Source organism: Chrysemys picta, chromosome 1, assembly GCF_011386835.1.
Source record: "Chrysemys picta bellii isolate R12L10 chromosome 1, ASM1138683v2, whole genome shotgun sequence".
In the NCBI taxonomy this organism is placed as follows: domain Eukaryota; kingdom Metazoa; phylum Chordata; order Testudines; family Emydidae; genus Chrysemys; species Chrysemys picta.
Window position 1 is genome coordinate 147,950,227 of NC_088791.1, and position 16,709 is coordinate 147,966,935.

A 16,709-nucleotide genomic window follows, 5' to 3' on the forward strand; every position below is an offset into this window, starting at 1 on the left:
CAATCAGTTCGCGCACTTTTCTGGTGAGTGACAGCGCGGACGCCATAGCACTGCGAGCATGGAGCCCGCTGCGACCATCGCTGCAGTTATGGCCGTTGTCAACACCTCGCACCTTATCATCCACCTTTTCCAGAGGCAGATGCTGAGAAATCCGGCGAGGAGGCTACGGCAGCGTGGTGAGGACATGAAGTTTGAGAGTGGCACAGACCTGTCACAAAGCACAGGACCCTGCACCGTGGACATCATGGTGGCAATGGGTCATGTTGATGCTGTGGAACGGCGATTCTGGGCACGTGAAACAAGCACGGACTGGTGGGACCGCATGGTGCTGCAGGTCTGGGATGAATCACAGTGGCTGCGAAACTTTCGCATGCGTAAGGGCACTTTCATGGAACTTTGTGAGTTGCTGTCCCCTGCCCTGAAGCACAAGGACACCCGGATGCCAGCAGCCCTGACTGTTGTGGGGGTTGTTGTGATGCAAGTAGCCAACGCAATCGTTGAGGTACTGCTGTCAAAGGTAGTGACCCTGGGAAACGTGGAGGTCATCATAGATGGCTTCGCCGCGATGGGATTCCCAAACTGCAGTGGGGCTATAGATGGAACTCACATCCCTATCCTGGGACCGGACCACCAGGGCAGCCAGTACATTAACCGAAAGGGCTACTTTTCAATGGTGCTGCAAGCACTGGTGGACCATAGGGGACGTTTTACAAACATCAACGTCGGATGGCCGGGCAAGGTTCATGACGCTCGTGTTTTCAGGAACTCTGGTCTGTTTAGACGGCTGCAGGAAGCTATTTACTTCCCGGACCACAAAATAACTGTTGGGGATGTGGAGATGCCTATAGTGATCCTCGGGGACCCAGCCTACCCGCTAATGCCCTGGCTCATGAAGCCCTATACAGGCGCCCTGGACAGTGAAAAAGAACTCTTCAACTACCGTCTGAGCAAGTGCAGAATGGTGGTGGAGTGTGCTTTTGGACATCTCAAGGGGAGATGGAGAAGCTTACTGACTCGCTCTGATCTCAGTGAAACCAATATCCCCATTGTTATTGCAGCTTGCTGTGTGCTCCACAATCTCTGTGAGAGCAAGGGGGAGACCTTTATGGCGGGGTGGGAGGTTGAGGCGAATAGCCTGGCTGCTGATTACGCCCAGCCAGACAGCCGTGCGATTAGAAGAGCCCAGCAGGACGCGCTGTGCATCCGGGAGGCTTTGAAAGCTAGTGAGCAGGGTAACCTGTGACTATTATGTTTGTTTACAGAGAAGCTGAACCTGCCCCCGTTTCTTTACCCAGTGAATGTTCACTATCCTTTCCAGTTTCATACCCCGTTCACCCCCTTCCCCCCCCCTTCCAACACACGTTTAAAAATAAAATCACTGGCAATTTGTTAATGAACACCGTTTTCTTTATTACTGTTTTCGCGGTAAAGTGTTGAAACTGGGACGCAGACTGTGGTGGGGAGCGGGTGTAGTGTAGTGATGCAAAGGACCCTTCTAAACTCGAGGAATGACATGATCCTGCTTCTAGAGTGGTCCGCAGTGGTGCACTGGTTGTTTCAACGTAGCCTGCCACCCCTCCTGTTTGGGACTCTGTGTGTGGGGGCTATGTGACTTTCTGGCAGGGGGAGGATGGTTACAGATCCCCTGCTGCGTGGCTCTGTGATCCAGGATAAGGACCGCTGCATAAGATCTCTAACCGCCCTCCCCCGCCACAAAGTCACATTGCCCCCACCCCCCCCACAGAAAATGAAAACCACCTCCCAGACTGACCAGGGTGCCTAGTGACTGCAATGTGTGTGTGACCTGCTGCTGAACCTGCCCCTGTGTCTGTACCCTAGGACTTATCAAATTTTGGGGAATGACAGCCTTCTGGTACTTGAGCAGTCTGCAGGGGTGGAGTGACAGTTTTCACGGACTCTGCTGCCCCTCCTTCTTGGTACTTTGGGTGAGGGGGGTATGGGACTTTGTGGCGGGGGAGGGTGGTTACAGATAGACTGCAGCGGGGCTCTGTCCTCCTGCCTCCGGTCCTGCAGAACATCCACAAGGCGCCGGAGCGTGTCCGTTTGCTCCCTCATTAGTCCAAGCAGCGTTTGAGTCACCTGCTGGTCTTCCTGCCGCCACCTTTCCTCCCGTTCGCTGTGTGCTCGCTGGTATTGCGACATGTTCTCCCTCCACTGGGTCTGCTGGGTTGCCTCGGCTCGGGAGTTGCCCATAAGTTCTGAGAACGTTTCGTCCCGTGTCCTTTTCTTTGTACGCCTAACCTGTGCCAGCCTCTGGGAGTGTGATGCCAGGGTAGGTCGGGAGACAGTCACAGCTGTGGGATGGGAAAAAGGGAGTGAATTCCTCAGAAAGATAATTTTTTTGTTGAACAAAGAACATAGTCTTTCTCTGTGAACAAGCCCATGCACAGCACCTATCACATGCGCACTCAGGACAAGGTCGAATTTTCGGCCTTCGCATTCAGTGCCTGGAGTCTTGCAGTGCAGATCAGACAAGCGCGGCCGGACAGCGGAATTTGGGTAGCAGGCTGACATGGTAAGCCGTAGACTTGTGGCAACTTAAAACTGTAATAATAGCACTGCCCTACTTTCACGTTCAAAGCAATGCACCTAGCGTTGGCCAGTTCCTGCTGCCAGCAATCCGGCAAGCATGAACTCTGCCCCTGTCCCACCCCCTCGCGGCTGTCCCCAGGAAAGATCCCTGTATGCTGCCCCTCTCCCGCCTTCACCGCATGGCTGTAAACCGCCGGTTACAGTTCTGTAAAGGAACAGGCAAGCAGTCCCAATACTAACATTCCCCTAATTCAAAGCAGGTCACCATGAGCGACATCACTCTGATGCGGATTTCAGAGAGCGACAAAGAACGCATGCTTCGTGAAAGCCTGCAAAGACCAGGGCCGTATGCCGCCATGCTCTGCAAGGCAATGATCCCGGAGTACTTGCTGCTAGCCTGGCGCAGGAACGTTTCGTACTATGGAGGACACAACAAGGCCGCTCTCCCAAGGAACCTCATGCAAAGGCTTTCCAATTACCTCCAGGAGAGCTTCATGGAGATGTCCCATGAGGATTTCAGCTCTATCCCCGGACACATAGACCGAATTTTACTGTAGCTGCGCTGGCAAGGACTAAACAGTAGAGCGCCTAGGGCAAACCAATCACGATAAACCGGACATTGTTAGATTTTTTTGGCAGTAGTTGCACTACCAAAGACTAAAACTTTAAGCACCTAGGGCAAAGTAATAATGAAAAACCCACTGTTAATATTAATGTTCTGTTCAAAATAAATCTTTACATGTTTATAACACTTACCGACTGATCCTTCCCCTGATTCTGGGTCCGGGTTAATGCCTGGGGACAGTTGGTAGGGGATCTCGGTGAGGGTGATGAAGAGATCCTGGCTGTCTGGGAAATCAGCATTGTAAGCGCTGTCGACTGCCTCGTCCTCCTCATTTCCTTCCTCATCTTCCCCGTCCGCTAACATCTCCGAGGAAGCGGGCGTCGACGATATCCCATCCTCAGAGTCCACGGTCAGTGGTGGGGTAGTGGTGGCGGCCGCACCTACGATGGAATGCAGTGCCTCATAGAAACGGCATGTCTGGGGCTGGGATCCGGAGCGTCCATTTGCCTCTTTGGTCTTCTGGTACCCTTGTCTCAGCTCCTTGATTTTCACGCGGCACTGCGTTGCATCCCGGCTGTATCCTCTCTCTGTCATGGCTTTTGAGATGTTCTCGTAGATCTTTGCTTTCCGTCTTTTCGATCGCAGCTTCGAAAGCACGGACTCATCGCTCCACACTGCGATCAGATCCAAGACTTCCTGATCAGTCCATGCTGGGGCCCTCTTTCTATTCTGAGATTGTATGGCCATCTCTGCTGGAGAGCTCTGCATCGTTGCCAGTGCTGCTGAGCTCGCCATGATGTCCAAACAGAAAATGAGATTCAAACTGGCCAGACAGGAAAAGGAATTCAAATTTTCCTGGGGCTTTTCCTGTGTGGCTGGTCAGAGCATCCGAGCTCGGACTGCTGTCCAGAGCGTCAGAGTGGTGCACTCTGGGATAGCTCCCGGAGCTATTAGCGTCGATTTCCATCCACACCTACCCTAATTCGACCTGGCCATGTCGAATTTAGCGCTACTCCCCTCGTTGGGGAGGAGTACAGAAGTCGAATTTAAGAGACCTCTATGTCGAACTAAATAGCTTTGTTGTGTGGACGGGTGCAGAGTTAATTCGATTTAACGCTGCTAAATTCGACATAACCTCCTAGTGTAGACCAGGCCTTAGTAATAAGTAATCTAGGGGTGCCATAGCTTGTATAACGATGAGTCAATTTATGGTCACATAATGTGCCGTGTGACGTATTTCTCTTCCCTATCACAAACTATCAGTTAAGTATGTATCTGGCTTTTATTGTTTGTATAGTTTATCTTGGGAGTCAGACTTGTAGTTAAAACTTTAAACATTAAGAAATAACCAAGTCTGAAGGGGGGAAAAAGTTCCTCTTCTCATCATTGATACTGTCATACAGTCACTAAAGTGAAATAATCAATGTAAATTGAGAAATGCAGAAAATAAATATTTTTGTAATTTCTCTTTTAAGTCGTCTGAATAATTAGAAATATACTTGGTCAGTAGTGTCTGAATTAGTTACTCATTCCTGTTTAAAAAAAAAAAAAAAAACCTGCTGAAGAAAAATATTCTCTCTGACTTACCATGTTAGTCCTGGAATAAGTAAAATGTTCTGCAAAATAAATTCATGTTTGAAAATGTTCTGCTATTTAATTAGAAAATACAGGGGTATATTTACTTGTTGGGTAAAATGTTGATTAGTATTTAATATTGAAACTTATTGCTGTGAGTAAAAATAGAAAAATGCACATCATACACTGTGTGATTATTTATTAAATTAAATCTGATGCTTTACTTGTTTCACTAATCTAGCCTTTTTTATTTGCTGTAGGTACCGGGGCATCTTGCATCTACCCATTACTTGGAGCCACTTTGAATGGCTGGTATTTCCTAGCAACAGAAGTGGATGATATGTGTTTCAATTATGCAAAGAAAAATGTGGAACAGAATAATTTATCTGATCTTATAAAAGGTACCATATAATAATCATTCATTAGCTTTCATTCCCCTTTGATGTTTTCACTTCTCCTGTTTTAAACAGATGTAATGATGTATCTTTGCCTTATTTAGTGGCTAATGAGAATTTACAGTCCTGTCAAATATATGCTACCCTGATTTTGGTGTAGCAAAGAGTAACCACATGTTGCTAGACCATCCCCATTGAAATCAGACAGCCACAATTGGTCCAAAAACTTAACAAAAAACCCAATTCACTCTTATAAACCAGCCTGGACAGTTCTAGACTTTTGATGCATATGAATAATCAGATTTCTGCATATTTATGATAATCCCATCCAAAAATGTTTAAAATGAAGTTAAGGTTGCAGATACCTGCACAAAACACTGATAGGTAGCCTTTGATATGAACGTGACAGAATTCATACTGTTCCATGCTGCCCCTTACGTGTGGAATGCTGTTCCCAAATCAATTTGTACAGTCACTGCCCTGCGCTCCTTCAAATTCCTCCTCCTTTTTGTATGTGGATTTCCTTTTTATGGGTCTAAGATCTGGAGGGGGGCCTGATCCAGCAGACTTTAGAAGGAGAGGGGTGTGGTAATCAGTCCCATTCGCTGTCCTGTGGAAGGGAGTCCCTATGCTGCAAATGCCACTAACAGGGAATCTCACTCCTGCAAATCTTTGTAAGTCCTCGGGATCAGGGCTTCATGCACCACCTAGGCTCCACAGGTAGGAATGTGGTGCTCTCCTCAAATTGACCTTCTAATGTCTTCTGGACTTGGCCTTTTTTCCCGAGATCTGCAGGAAGTGGGAGAATGAGGAGGAAATGCAGCTAGTAGGATTCCAATGGAAAATTCCTCTTTCTTGGTCTTTCTGGAGAGGGGTGCAGAAAGTGGAGCCTTACCCTTTTTCCTCCTTCCACAGCTTCTCAAATGTTAGATTCAGCCTCCAATATGTAAGCCTTATGAGGCTGAGTCATGAGAGGAAGAGAAGTCATGAGACTTCAAACAATCAGCCTTAAGATACCCATCAGAGCCTACAAACCTGCTTATGGGTTTAAGAGACTCCTTGGGGGCTCTCCCCCATCCCCACATTCCAAGCCTTCCTTAGGCTTGTCAGACTGCAAGCAAAAATATGGACAGTGGGGCTAACAAAGCTATTAAGATCTGATTGAAATTGTGTGTGGCCTCCTGTAAATCTCGTACACCTTGTAGGGTGGTGGGACCCTAGTGCACGTAATGCTTACGTTGGGAGGGTGATCACTGATCTCTGGCCCCCTTCTCCTGACCCCTCACAGGCCTCCAGTAGCAGTGTTTCAAATTCAAAAGTTAATAAATCGTGTTAGACTTCAACTCAAGTTTGGTCCTGTGCACTATACCTCACCTAGAGGAATCTGGTAAACTAGGTTCTTCTTCGAGTGCTTGCTCATATCCATTCCATTAGGTGTGCGCGCGCCGCGTGCACGATCGTCGGAAAATTTTCTACCCTAGCAACACCGGCGGGTCGGCTGTGGAGCCCCCTAGAGTGGCGCCTTCATGGCGCTGAATATATACCCCAGCCGACCCGGCGCCCCCTCAGTTCCTTCTTACCGCCCCTGACGGTCGTTGGAACTGTGGAGCGCGGCATAGCTGTTCTCCACTCTCCCTAGCTTATTTAGTCATTCACAGTTATAGTTATAGTTCTAGTTGTTTATAGTTAAATAGTTGGTTTCTTCACTTGTTACTAGTTGTTATATAGTTCAAGGGGATTAAGGGGGTTGTCTCCCCCTTTTTCCCCCGGCCGCGTGGCCGGGCTCATGCCCAAGGCTCCCGGCTTCAAGCAGTGCGCCTCCTGCGCTAAGCCTATGCCAACGAGCGACCCGCACGACTCCTGTCTGAAGTGCCTGGGAGAGTCCCATCAAACAGATAAGTGCAAGATCTGTAAGGCCTTCAGACCAAGGACCAAGAAGGAGCGGGACTTTCGGCTCCGGCAACTCCTTATGGAGGCGGCACTTACCCCGGACGCTCCATCAGCGCGTCAGGCCCCGGCACCTGGCACCTCGGTGCGCAGTGCCCCGGCGGCACTGACTATTCCGACCACGCGAGTGGCGTCGGACAAGCCTCCACGGCACCGGACCTCGTCGGCACCGCAAGCACAGCAAGTGCCTCGGCGCCGGTCATTATCCCCGGGACATAAAAAAGCCCATAAGACGGGGACCTCCGTGCCGAAGACGCCGGCTCCCCCAGTGCCGGGGGTAGAGCCGCGTCCGCCTGTGGAGCACCGGAAACAGGTGCCTCCAGCACCGTCGACTCCGGCTCCGAGGCCGTTGAGTCCGGTGCAGATAGGGTCTCCACCGAGACCGGCGGTGATACAGTGCCTCCCATCGACCCCAGAGACCTTCGCGACGGCGAGAGACTTGATCGCTCTCACAGAGCCGGCACCGCCCCAACCAGCGGCACCGCCGGCACCGTTGACTCGTCCGGTCCAGTCTAGGGGGAAACCTGCCTTGATGCGCCCTCCATCGCAAGGGCTGGAACCACGACACCGGTCCAGGTCCCGAAGCAGGTCCCCACGCCGCTCGCAGTCCTGGCGCCGGATATCACCTCGGCACCGGTCGTACTCGCGGCCAAGATCTTCGTCGCAGCACCGCTCTACGTCTCGGCACCGCTATGATCGTCGGCACCGATCAACATCGAGACGTAGTTCTCGGCACCGCTACGATCGACGCTCGACGTAGAGAGGCTGCTCCCGGCACCGGGCCTACTCCAGGTCATCGTCGAGGTCCAGATCCGACTCCCGGCACCGGCGAGGTCATCGGCACCGGTCGCGGTCCCGGCACCGATCGCCGGCACCGCGTGGAGATAGAACATCTCCGGACCGGCACCGTGCGGCACCGCATCCCACGGGATTCGTCTCGGCGCACTCGGCACCGCCATGGCCATCGAGATCGGTGTCTCGCTCCTCTGAGGACTTATCGAGATCGGCATACCCCCCTCAGGGGCAAGCCGAGGAGCAGGACATAGGCCATTGGCAGGAGGTAGCAGAGGACCCTGCTCAGGGCCCATCTCACTGGTCGTTCTGGACCCCGTGGGCGTACCATCAGGCGCAAGGGGCTCCAATAGCTTCGACCTCTCGCTCGGGCCACTCCGTTAGAAGGGCCCCGGAGTCCACCATCTCTCGGCCTCCGCCAGGGGGCATGGAGGCTTCCGTGTCCGCACCACCTGACGTCCTGGACCCAAGCGCAGGTGATGCTCCGGCCCAGGAGCAGGGAGACCAGGACCCTCCCTTGGATCCTTTACCACCGGAGGCATCTTCCTCTTCCTCTCCGGATGAGGCAGTGGCGGGCACATCGTGCACAGGTCCACCCCCAATAGATCTTCGGGCTCACCAGGACCTCCTACGTAGGGTGGCCCGTAATATGGACCTGCAGGCGGAGGAGATAGTGGAGGTGCAGGACCCCATCGTAAATATCCTCGCGGCGGATGCACCATCGAGAGTGGCGTTACCCCTGATCCGCACGATCCAGGCGAATGCAAGTACGATATGGCAAACTCCTGCCTCTATCCCACCCACAGCGAGAGGGGTGGAAAGGAAGTACTTTGTCCCCTCCAAAGACTACGAGTACTTGTATACCCACCCCCAGCCGTGTTCACTGGTGGTGGCATCAGTGAATGCAAGGGAGCGCCACGGTCAACAGGCCGCAGCGCCCAAATCGAAGGAGGCTAAGCGCCTCGATTTGTTTGGCCGTAAAGTTTATTCAGCCGGAGGGCTGCAACTTAGAGCGGCTAACCAGCAGGCGCTCTTGAGCCACTACAACTTTAACTCCTGGAACTCTATGGGGAAGTTCAAGGAATTGGTTCCCCAAGAGTCCAGGGAGGAGTTTGGGGCCTTGGTAGAGGAGGGTAAGAAGGTGGCTCGGACCTCCTTACAGGCCTCCTTGGACATAGCGGACTCTGCTGCGAGAACCCTGGCCTCAGGTATCGCTATGCGGAGGATCTCCTGGCTCCAGGTTTCGGGTTTGCCTCAGGAACTGCAGCAAACCCTGCAGGATCTGCCCTTCGAAGGACAGGGGTTGTTCTCGGAGAAGACGGACTCTCGCCTGCAGGGCCTCAAGGACTCCAGGACAATCATGCGTTCCCTGGGGATGCATGTTGCGGGCCCTCAGCGCAGGCCATTTAGGCCTCAGCCTCAGCGCTTCTACCCCCCCCCCCCCCACCTCGTCAGAGACAGGACTCGGCCCGGAGGCGCGGGCGAGGTGGTAGACGAAGGTGGACCGGCCCTCAACCCGGTCAGAACCAAGGGCCACCAAGACCACCCGCAGGCCCCAGGCAGAACTTTTGAAGGTGCGGTCGAGGACGGCGCCCCAGTCATCCCCCAGGATCCAGCCCCCTCCTTTCGGGATCGCCTCTCCCACTTCCACCGTGTTTGGTCCCTTATAACTTCGGACCGTTGGGTCCTTCGCACGGTGGAGAGGGGATACGCTATCCAGTTTTCTTCAATCCCCCCCTCCTCCCCCCCTTCCCCGTCCCTCTTCAGGGACCCTTCTCACGAGCAACTTCTTATACAGGAGGTTTCCACGCTCCTCGCTATGGGGGCCATAGAGGAGGTTCCAGTAGAGTTAAGGGGCAGGGGATTTTATTCCCGTTACTTCCTCATTCCCAAGTCCAAAGGAGGTCTGCGACCCATCTTGGACTTGCGCGGACTCAACAAATTCGTAGTAAAGTTGAAGTTCCGCATGGTCTCTTTGGGGGCCATTATCCCTTCCCTCGATCCTGGAGACTGGTTCGCCGCCCTCGACATGAAAGACGCATACTTTCATATTGCAATTTACCCGCCTCACAGACGCTTCCTGCGATTCGTGGTAAGCAAGGTGCACTACCAATTTGCAGTCCTTCCCTTCGGCCTATCCTCGGCCCCAAGAGTGTTCACGAAATGTATGGCTGTCGTGGCAGCGTACCTTCGTCGGCAAGGGATACAGGTGTTCCCGTACCTAGACGACTGGCTGATACGCGGTCGCACCAAAGAGCAAGTTCGAGCTCACGTCCACATAATAGTGCACACATTCAACGAGTTGGGCATCCTACTCAACAAGGACAAATCCACTCTAGAACCTACCCAGAGAATAGAATTCATCGGCGCAGTCCTAGACTCCAGACGTGCACAAGCCATCCTGCCAGACAACCGCTTTGGCACCATCACGAGCCTCATTCAAGGACTCAAGGCCTTCCCAACTACCACGGTGAGGTCGTGCCTTACCCTGCTGGGTCACATGGCTTCCTGCACGTACGTAACCAGGCATGCCAGACTTCGACTTCGCCCACTCCAGACCTGGGTGTCGTCGATATACCGCCCACATCGGGACAGCCTGAACATGGTGGTCACAGTCCCGAACTCGGTCCTGACCTCCCTCACCTGGTGGCTAGATCACAATGTGGTTTGCGAGGGGATGCCATTTCACGCCCCACAACCCTCTCTGCACCTGGTTACAGACGCTTCATCTCTGGGTTGGGGCGCCCATCTCAACGAACACCATACCCAAGGCCTGTGGACTGCACCTCAGCTAGCCCTACACATCAATGTTCGGGAACTGATGGCGGTGCGCCTGGCGTGCCAGGCATTTCTCAATCTCCTACGTGGCCGCTGTGTGTTAGTTCTCATCGACAACACCACGGCCATGTTTTACATCAACAAGCAAGGAGGAGCACGTTCGTCAATTCTATGCCAAGAGGCCATTCGCCTGTGGGACTTCTGCATCGCCCACTCAATCCATCTCACGGCATCGTTCCTCCCTGGAGTCCAGAACACTTTAGCGGACCGACTCAGCAGGTCCTTTCAGACGCACGAGTGGTCTATCCGTCCGGACATCATATATTCCGTCTTCCAGAAGTGGGGGTTTCCCCAGATAGACCTGTTTGCATCTCGAGACAACAGGAAGTGCCACGTGTTCTGCTCCCTGCAAGGTCGAGCTCCGGGCTCCCTCTCGGATGCGTTTCTCCTTCCCTGGAAAGACCACCTGTTTTATGCCTTCCCTCCGTTTCCTCTGGTCCACAAGGTACTGCTCAAATTGCGCAGAGACCAGGCACAGGTAATTCTGATCGCTCCAGCGTGGCCGAGACAACATTGGTACACCACACTGTTGGAACTCTCGGTTCAGACACCGATCCCGCTTCCATTATGTCCGGATCTCATCTCTCAGGACCACGGCCGGCTGCGTCACCCCGACCTGCAATCACTCCACCTCACGGCGTGGCTGCTCCATGGTTCACCCAGGCAGAGCAACAATGCTCGCACTCTGTCCAACAGATTCTGCTGAGCAGTAGGAAGCCCTCAACACGGACCACATACTTGGCCAAGTGGAAGCGGTTCTCCTGTTGGTGCGAACAACGAGCCACGTCCCTGTTACAGGCACCTATTCCTCTCATATTGGAATATCTCCTCTCCCTAAAACAGCAGGGGTTGGCGATATCTTCAATTAGAGTTCACCTGGCCGCTATATCGGCCTTTCACCCAGGGGAACTCGCGTCCTCGGTATTCTCTAACCCGATGGTCGTTAGATTCCTCAAGGGCTTAGACCGGATGTACCCACAACAATGTCAGCCCGTTCCGACGTGGGACCTCAACCTGGTTCTCTCCAAGCTCACAGGTCCTCCATTCGAGCCACTGGCCACCTGTTCACTTTTGTACCTATCCTGGAAGACAGCCTTCCTCGTAGCCATCACCTCAGCAAGGCGCGTTTCTGAACTCAGGGCGCTTACATCCGAGCCCCCTTACACAGTTTTCCATAAGGATAAAGTGGAGCTTCGTCCACATCCTGCCTTTCTCCCTAAGGTGGTTTCTCCTTTTCATATCAACCAGGATATATTTCTCCCGGTCTTTCATCCTAAACCACATGCTACTCGCCAGGATCAACGTTTGCATTCTCTGGACGTACGCAGGGCCCTGGCTTTCTATATTGACCGCACAAGGCACTTTAGAAAGACGACGCAACTCTTCGTTGCAGTGGCCGACCGAATGAAAGGCTCACCGGTCTCCTCACAACGCCTATCCTCCTGGATTACGTCTTGCATCCGGACTTGCTATGATCTGGCAGGTGTCTCAGCACCGCACCTCACCGCTCACTCCACGAGGGCCCAAGCTTCCTCGACGGCTTTCCTTGCACAAGTTCCGATCCAGGACATTTGTAGAGCGGTGGTTTGGTCATCAGTCCACACATTTACAGCTCACTATGCACTAGTGCAGCAGTCCAGGGACGATGCTGCCTTCGGATCAGCGGTTTTGCACACAGCAATGTCTCACTCCGACCCCACCGCCTAAGTTGGGCTTGGGAGTCACCTAATGGAATGGATATGAGCAAGCACTCGAAGAAGAAAAGACGGTTACTCACCGTTGTAACTGTTGTTCTTCGAGATGTGTTGCTCATATCCATTCCAAACCCGCCCCCCTTCCCCACTGTCGGAGTAGCCGGCAAGAAGGAACTGAGGGGGCGCCGGGTCGGCTGGGGTATATATTCAGCGCCATGAAGGCGCCACTCTAGGGGGCTCCACAGCCGACCCGCCGGTGTTGCTAGGGTAGAAAATTTTCCGACGATCGTGCACGCGGCGCGCGCACACCTAATGGAATGGATATGAGCAACACATCTCGAAGAACAACAGTTACAACGGTGAGTAACCGTCTTTTCTGTCTCTATTCTTCCTTCCCGTTTTTAAAAATAAAGTGGTAGAAAATTAAAACTTGAACTGTGAAGATCTATTTTTAGTGTGTAATAATAATTCTGGAACTCCACATACAGTTCACTTAAAATTTAATAGTCTAGGTCTGAAGCAGAGAGAATTTTTCTATCTGTTTTGAGACATGGCTATTTGAGGGGCCAAAATCAGATTTATAATGAAAACTCAGCTTCAACCGTAACTATGGAGCACCTGCTATCGTTCTGAAAATAACTCTCATTCTATGATATTGGTTATAAGAAAAGCTGTTTAAGAACATAAGAATGGCCAAACCTGGGTCAGACCAAAGGTCCATCCAGCCCAGTATCCTGTCTGCCGGCAGTGGCCAATGCCAGGTGCCCTAGAGGGAGTGAACCTAACACGTAATGATCAAGTAATCTCTCTCCTGCCATCCATTTCCACCCTCTGGCAAACAGAGGCTAGAGACACCATTCCTTACCCATCCTGACTAATAGCCATTAATGGACTTAACCTCCATGAATTTATCTAGTTCTCTCTTATATGCATTTTCTTTTGTTAGATGAACCTAAAGTTTGTTTGCAGTGTAGTATGTTGATGTTAAATTGGTTGTATAATATGTTAATTATATCCTAAAGGAAGTGTTAAAAATATTTATGTAATACTAAAGTTAATTTTAATTCCTTACCAATAAACATCCTCTTTTTTTCTGCTAGTGGTTAAAGTACCACAGAAGACCCTTCTAATGGATGCACTAAAAGAGGAATCTGAGATCATTTATGATTTTTGCATGTGCAACCCTCCCTTTTTTGCTAACCAGTTGGAAGCCAAGGTACAGTATGTTGATTAGATAGACTGTTGTACTTGCTTTGCTCTCTTTTTAACAGGTGAGGGTAATGATACCTCAAAATATTAGTGTTTGAAGGCTCATTGTGAAAAACCTTGTGTGTCTGGGTTTTATAAGCTATCATTTCATATATGTATATCTTTTTGATGATTTTTAAAAAAAAGCAACATTGCAAAACCCACCCAAGTCGCAATTTGTAAAAGATTAACTTAAATGAGGTTTTTTGTTGTTGTTGGTTTTTTTTTTTTTTTAATTCTGAAGTAGGAATTGACCTGTGGCATTCTTCTGTTAGTTGTATTCAAATGGTCTCTCTCCAATAGAATTAGCACAGAGTAGGCAGTCACCATGGACCTGGTGCTAGTGTGCCTCCTGTAGTGGTTGAACAGAGGGGCTGGTGGGCCTCAGTGATGCTAGTACATCAGTGTCCTAGCGTTCATCTTTGCTATTGCGGTACCCGTCTGAGGCCTGGTCTGCACTGTCGCTTAAGTTGATATGAGTTATGCTGCTCAGGGGGGGTGAAGAAATCACCCTCCTGAGCGATGTAGCTTACATTGACCTAACATGGTGTCTACACCATGTTATATTGGCAGGAGAGCGTCTCCCCCCGACTTACCTTCTGCCTCTCAGGGAAGTGGAGTACTAAAGTCGACTGGAGTGCTCTTCCCCAGACCCACTAAATTGACATTGCTGCATCAATTGCAGCGGTGCCTATTTAGCATGCCAGTATAGACAAGCCCTGACTCTAGACCAATGGTTCCCAAACTTTAACAGCCCGTGAACCCCTTTCTCTAAATTGAGAAATCTCGTGAATCCCCTCCTAAAAATGAATATTTCCAGGGTTTTAAATTTAAATTTCCTCAGTGTGATAGATGCGCTTGCTTTGCTCTGCATAGCTCTTTGAAGTCCGGAACCTTTGGAGAAAGATAGTCTCAGGTCTGGTTCGGCATCAAGTCTGTTTCTGTATTTCGTTTTCAGATGTGCATATGAGGAAAACGCTTTCTCGCATAAGTATGTTGTTGAAAATGGTAACAAAACTGCAGCGGCTTTTTCTGCCAGAAGGGGATACTCGTTTCTTAAACTCAGCCAAAAGTTGATCAATGACAGATTTCTGAAACTCCTTTTCAGTTCGTAATCACAGGAGATCTCAATCAATTTCTCTTTTTCCTCAGTGTTCAATATCTGTGTTGAGAAAGTGGTATCATCCAAAGGGTTGTGAATCCAGTCATTATTGCCTGATATAGCTGGAAAGTAATCCCTGAAAGTTGTGCAAAGTCCTTTTAGATGTGCAGTTATATTGGTTTTAGTGCACTGATCCAACTGAAGTTTATGTTCTGCCAGGAAGTCATGAAGATTACTGAAATACTCAGTTTGATTGTTTTCCAAACAACTTTCCCAGAACTGCAACTTCTTTATCATGGATTCAACTCAGTCTTGCACATTGAAAACTGTTATATTGAGACCTTGAAGAGAGAAATTTAGGTCATTAATTCTTGAGAAAATATCTGCTAAATAAGCTAGGCTCTGGAGCCAGACATTATTTTCCATACAGCTGGCAAGGTGGAAAGGGTGGCTGTTGGAAAAAAACTTAGGATTTCCGTTCTATGCTCAAACAAGTGCACCAGGATTTTGCCCCGTGAGAGCCATCTAACTTCAGTATGGGTCAACAGACAATCGTGTATACTACCATTTCTTCACAAAGTACATGAAATATTCTGGAATTTGTTGGCCGTGATTTTATGAAATTCACCATTTTCACTGCATTGTGCAGCACTTCCTGCAGTCCCTCAGGCATGCATTTTGTTGCGAGGGCTTGTCTATGGATGCTGCAATGAATCCAAGAGACTTTTGATGCAACCCTTTTTGTTCAAGCTACAAATCCAGGATACTTCCCCGTCATTGATGTGGCCCCATCAGTGCAAATGCCTAGGCAACGAGACCAATCTATTTCCTTTTCTTGAAAATATGCATAGTCAGATTGAAGATATCTTCTCCAGTTGTACGTTCTTCCAATGGACGGCAAAACAAGTCGTCTTCAACCAGACCTTCATTCACATAACGTACAAACAGTAGCAAAATAGCTAGATTAGCTACATCAGTTGATTCATCCAACTGTATAACATAATATGGACTATTTTTCACTCACTGTACAATTATGGTCTCTACATTATTTGACATGTCATTAATTCTTCGTGACAACGTATTATTAGACAAAGGTACCATGTCAATCCTTTTTGCAGCCTTTTCTCCGAGCATGCAATGAACTACGTCTTTTATACACGGACCAATCAAGCTCTCTGCTATGGTATGGGCTTCTGATGCTTTTGCTACTCGGTAGCTCACATGGTATGATGCTTCAAGTGCATTTTCATTATCAGTATTTGCTTTGGGTATAAAACTGGTAATGTCACTTTTCCTCTCAGCTAATTTTCGCTTGAAGAAATCAACAGGCTTGTTGAGTTGTGCAGGATGCCTAGTTTCTAAATGGCGCCGAAGTAGAGAAGGTTTGAGGCTGCTGTTTGCTAGAACATCATCACAAATCACACACAGTGGTTTTGGACATTTTTGATCACCAATGCATGTAAAGCCATATTTTATATAATCATCATCATATTTTCTTTTCTTTGTAAGTGACTTTCCAGGACCATCATGATCATTAGACGTAGATGTTCCACAATGTGGACTTGAGGAAACACTAGCTGATTCTTGCGTCTTTACACTTCCTTTTTTCAGCCACTTATCCATTGAACTTGTGTACAAAAGTTCTAATAAAAATAACACAGAGAGACTGCTAACAACCAACAAACTAGAAAATGAGAAGATTCACTCAAGTCTCACTGAAGCAAAACAGCACTCCAGAGAGAATGACAATTACAGAGGCACCTTAACACAGCTACACTGGCTACAACATGCTTCGGCTGGTTTGGCTCCCAAACAGCTTTTCTTCCGCCACGAGGTTTCTCCCTAGGAGGGTGTCCTGCGAAGGACAAATTAGCTTGGACCACCCCCTACATACAGCACTGCTCCTGCTCACTCTGCCCTCCATACCAACTTCCCCTGTCTGACAAGGACAGGAGTCTGAGCTGCCACCTGCAGATCTGGGGGTCTCTCTGCCACCCTGT

The 16,709-nt window shown here is 49.9% G+C and overlaps 1 protein-coding gene across 2 annotated transcripts in view; it reads left to right on the top strand.

Annotated features, from left to right (window-relative positions):
• Positions 1-16,709, top strand: part of METTL16 (methyltransferase 16, RNA N6-adenosine) — a 52,933-nt gene that overhangs the window by 16,062 nt on the left and 20,162 nt on the right. For both annotated transcript variants that reach the window (XM_005292705.5, XM_042852289.2), the window contains exons 3-4: positions 4,954-5,094; positions 13,460-13,575. In XM_005292705.5, coding sequence (XP_005292762.2) covers positions 4,954-5,094; positions 13,460-13,575 — 257 coding nt within the window. The remainder of the gene's footprint in view (positions 1-4,953; positions 5,095-13,459; positions 13,576-16,709) is intronic.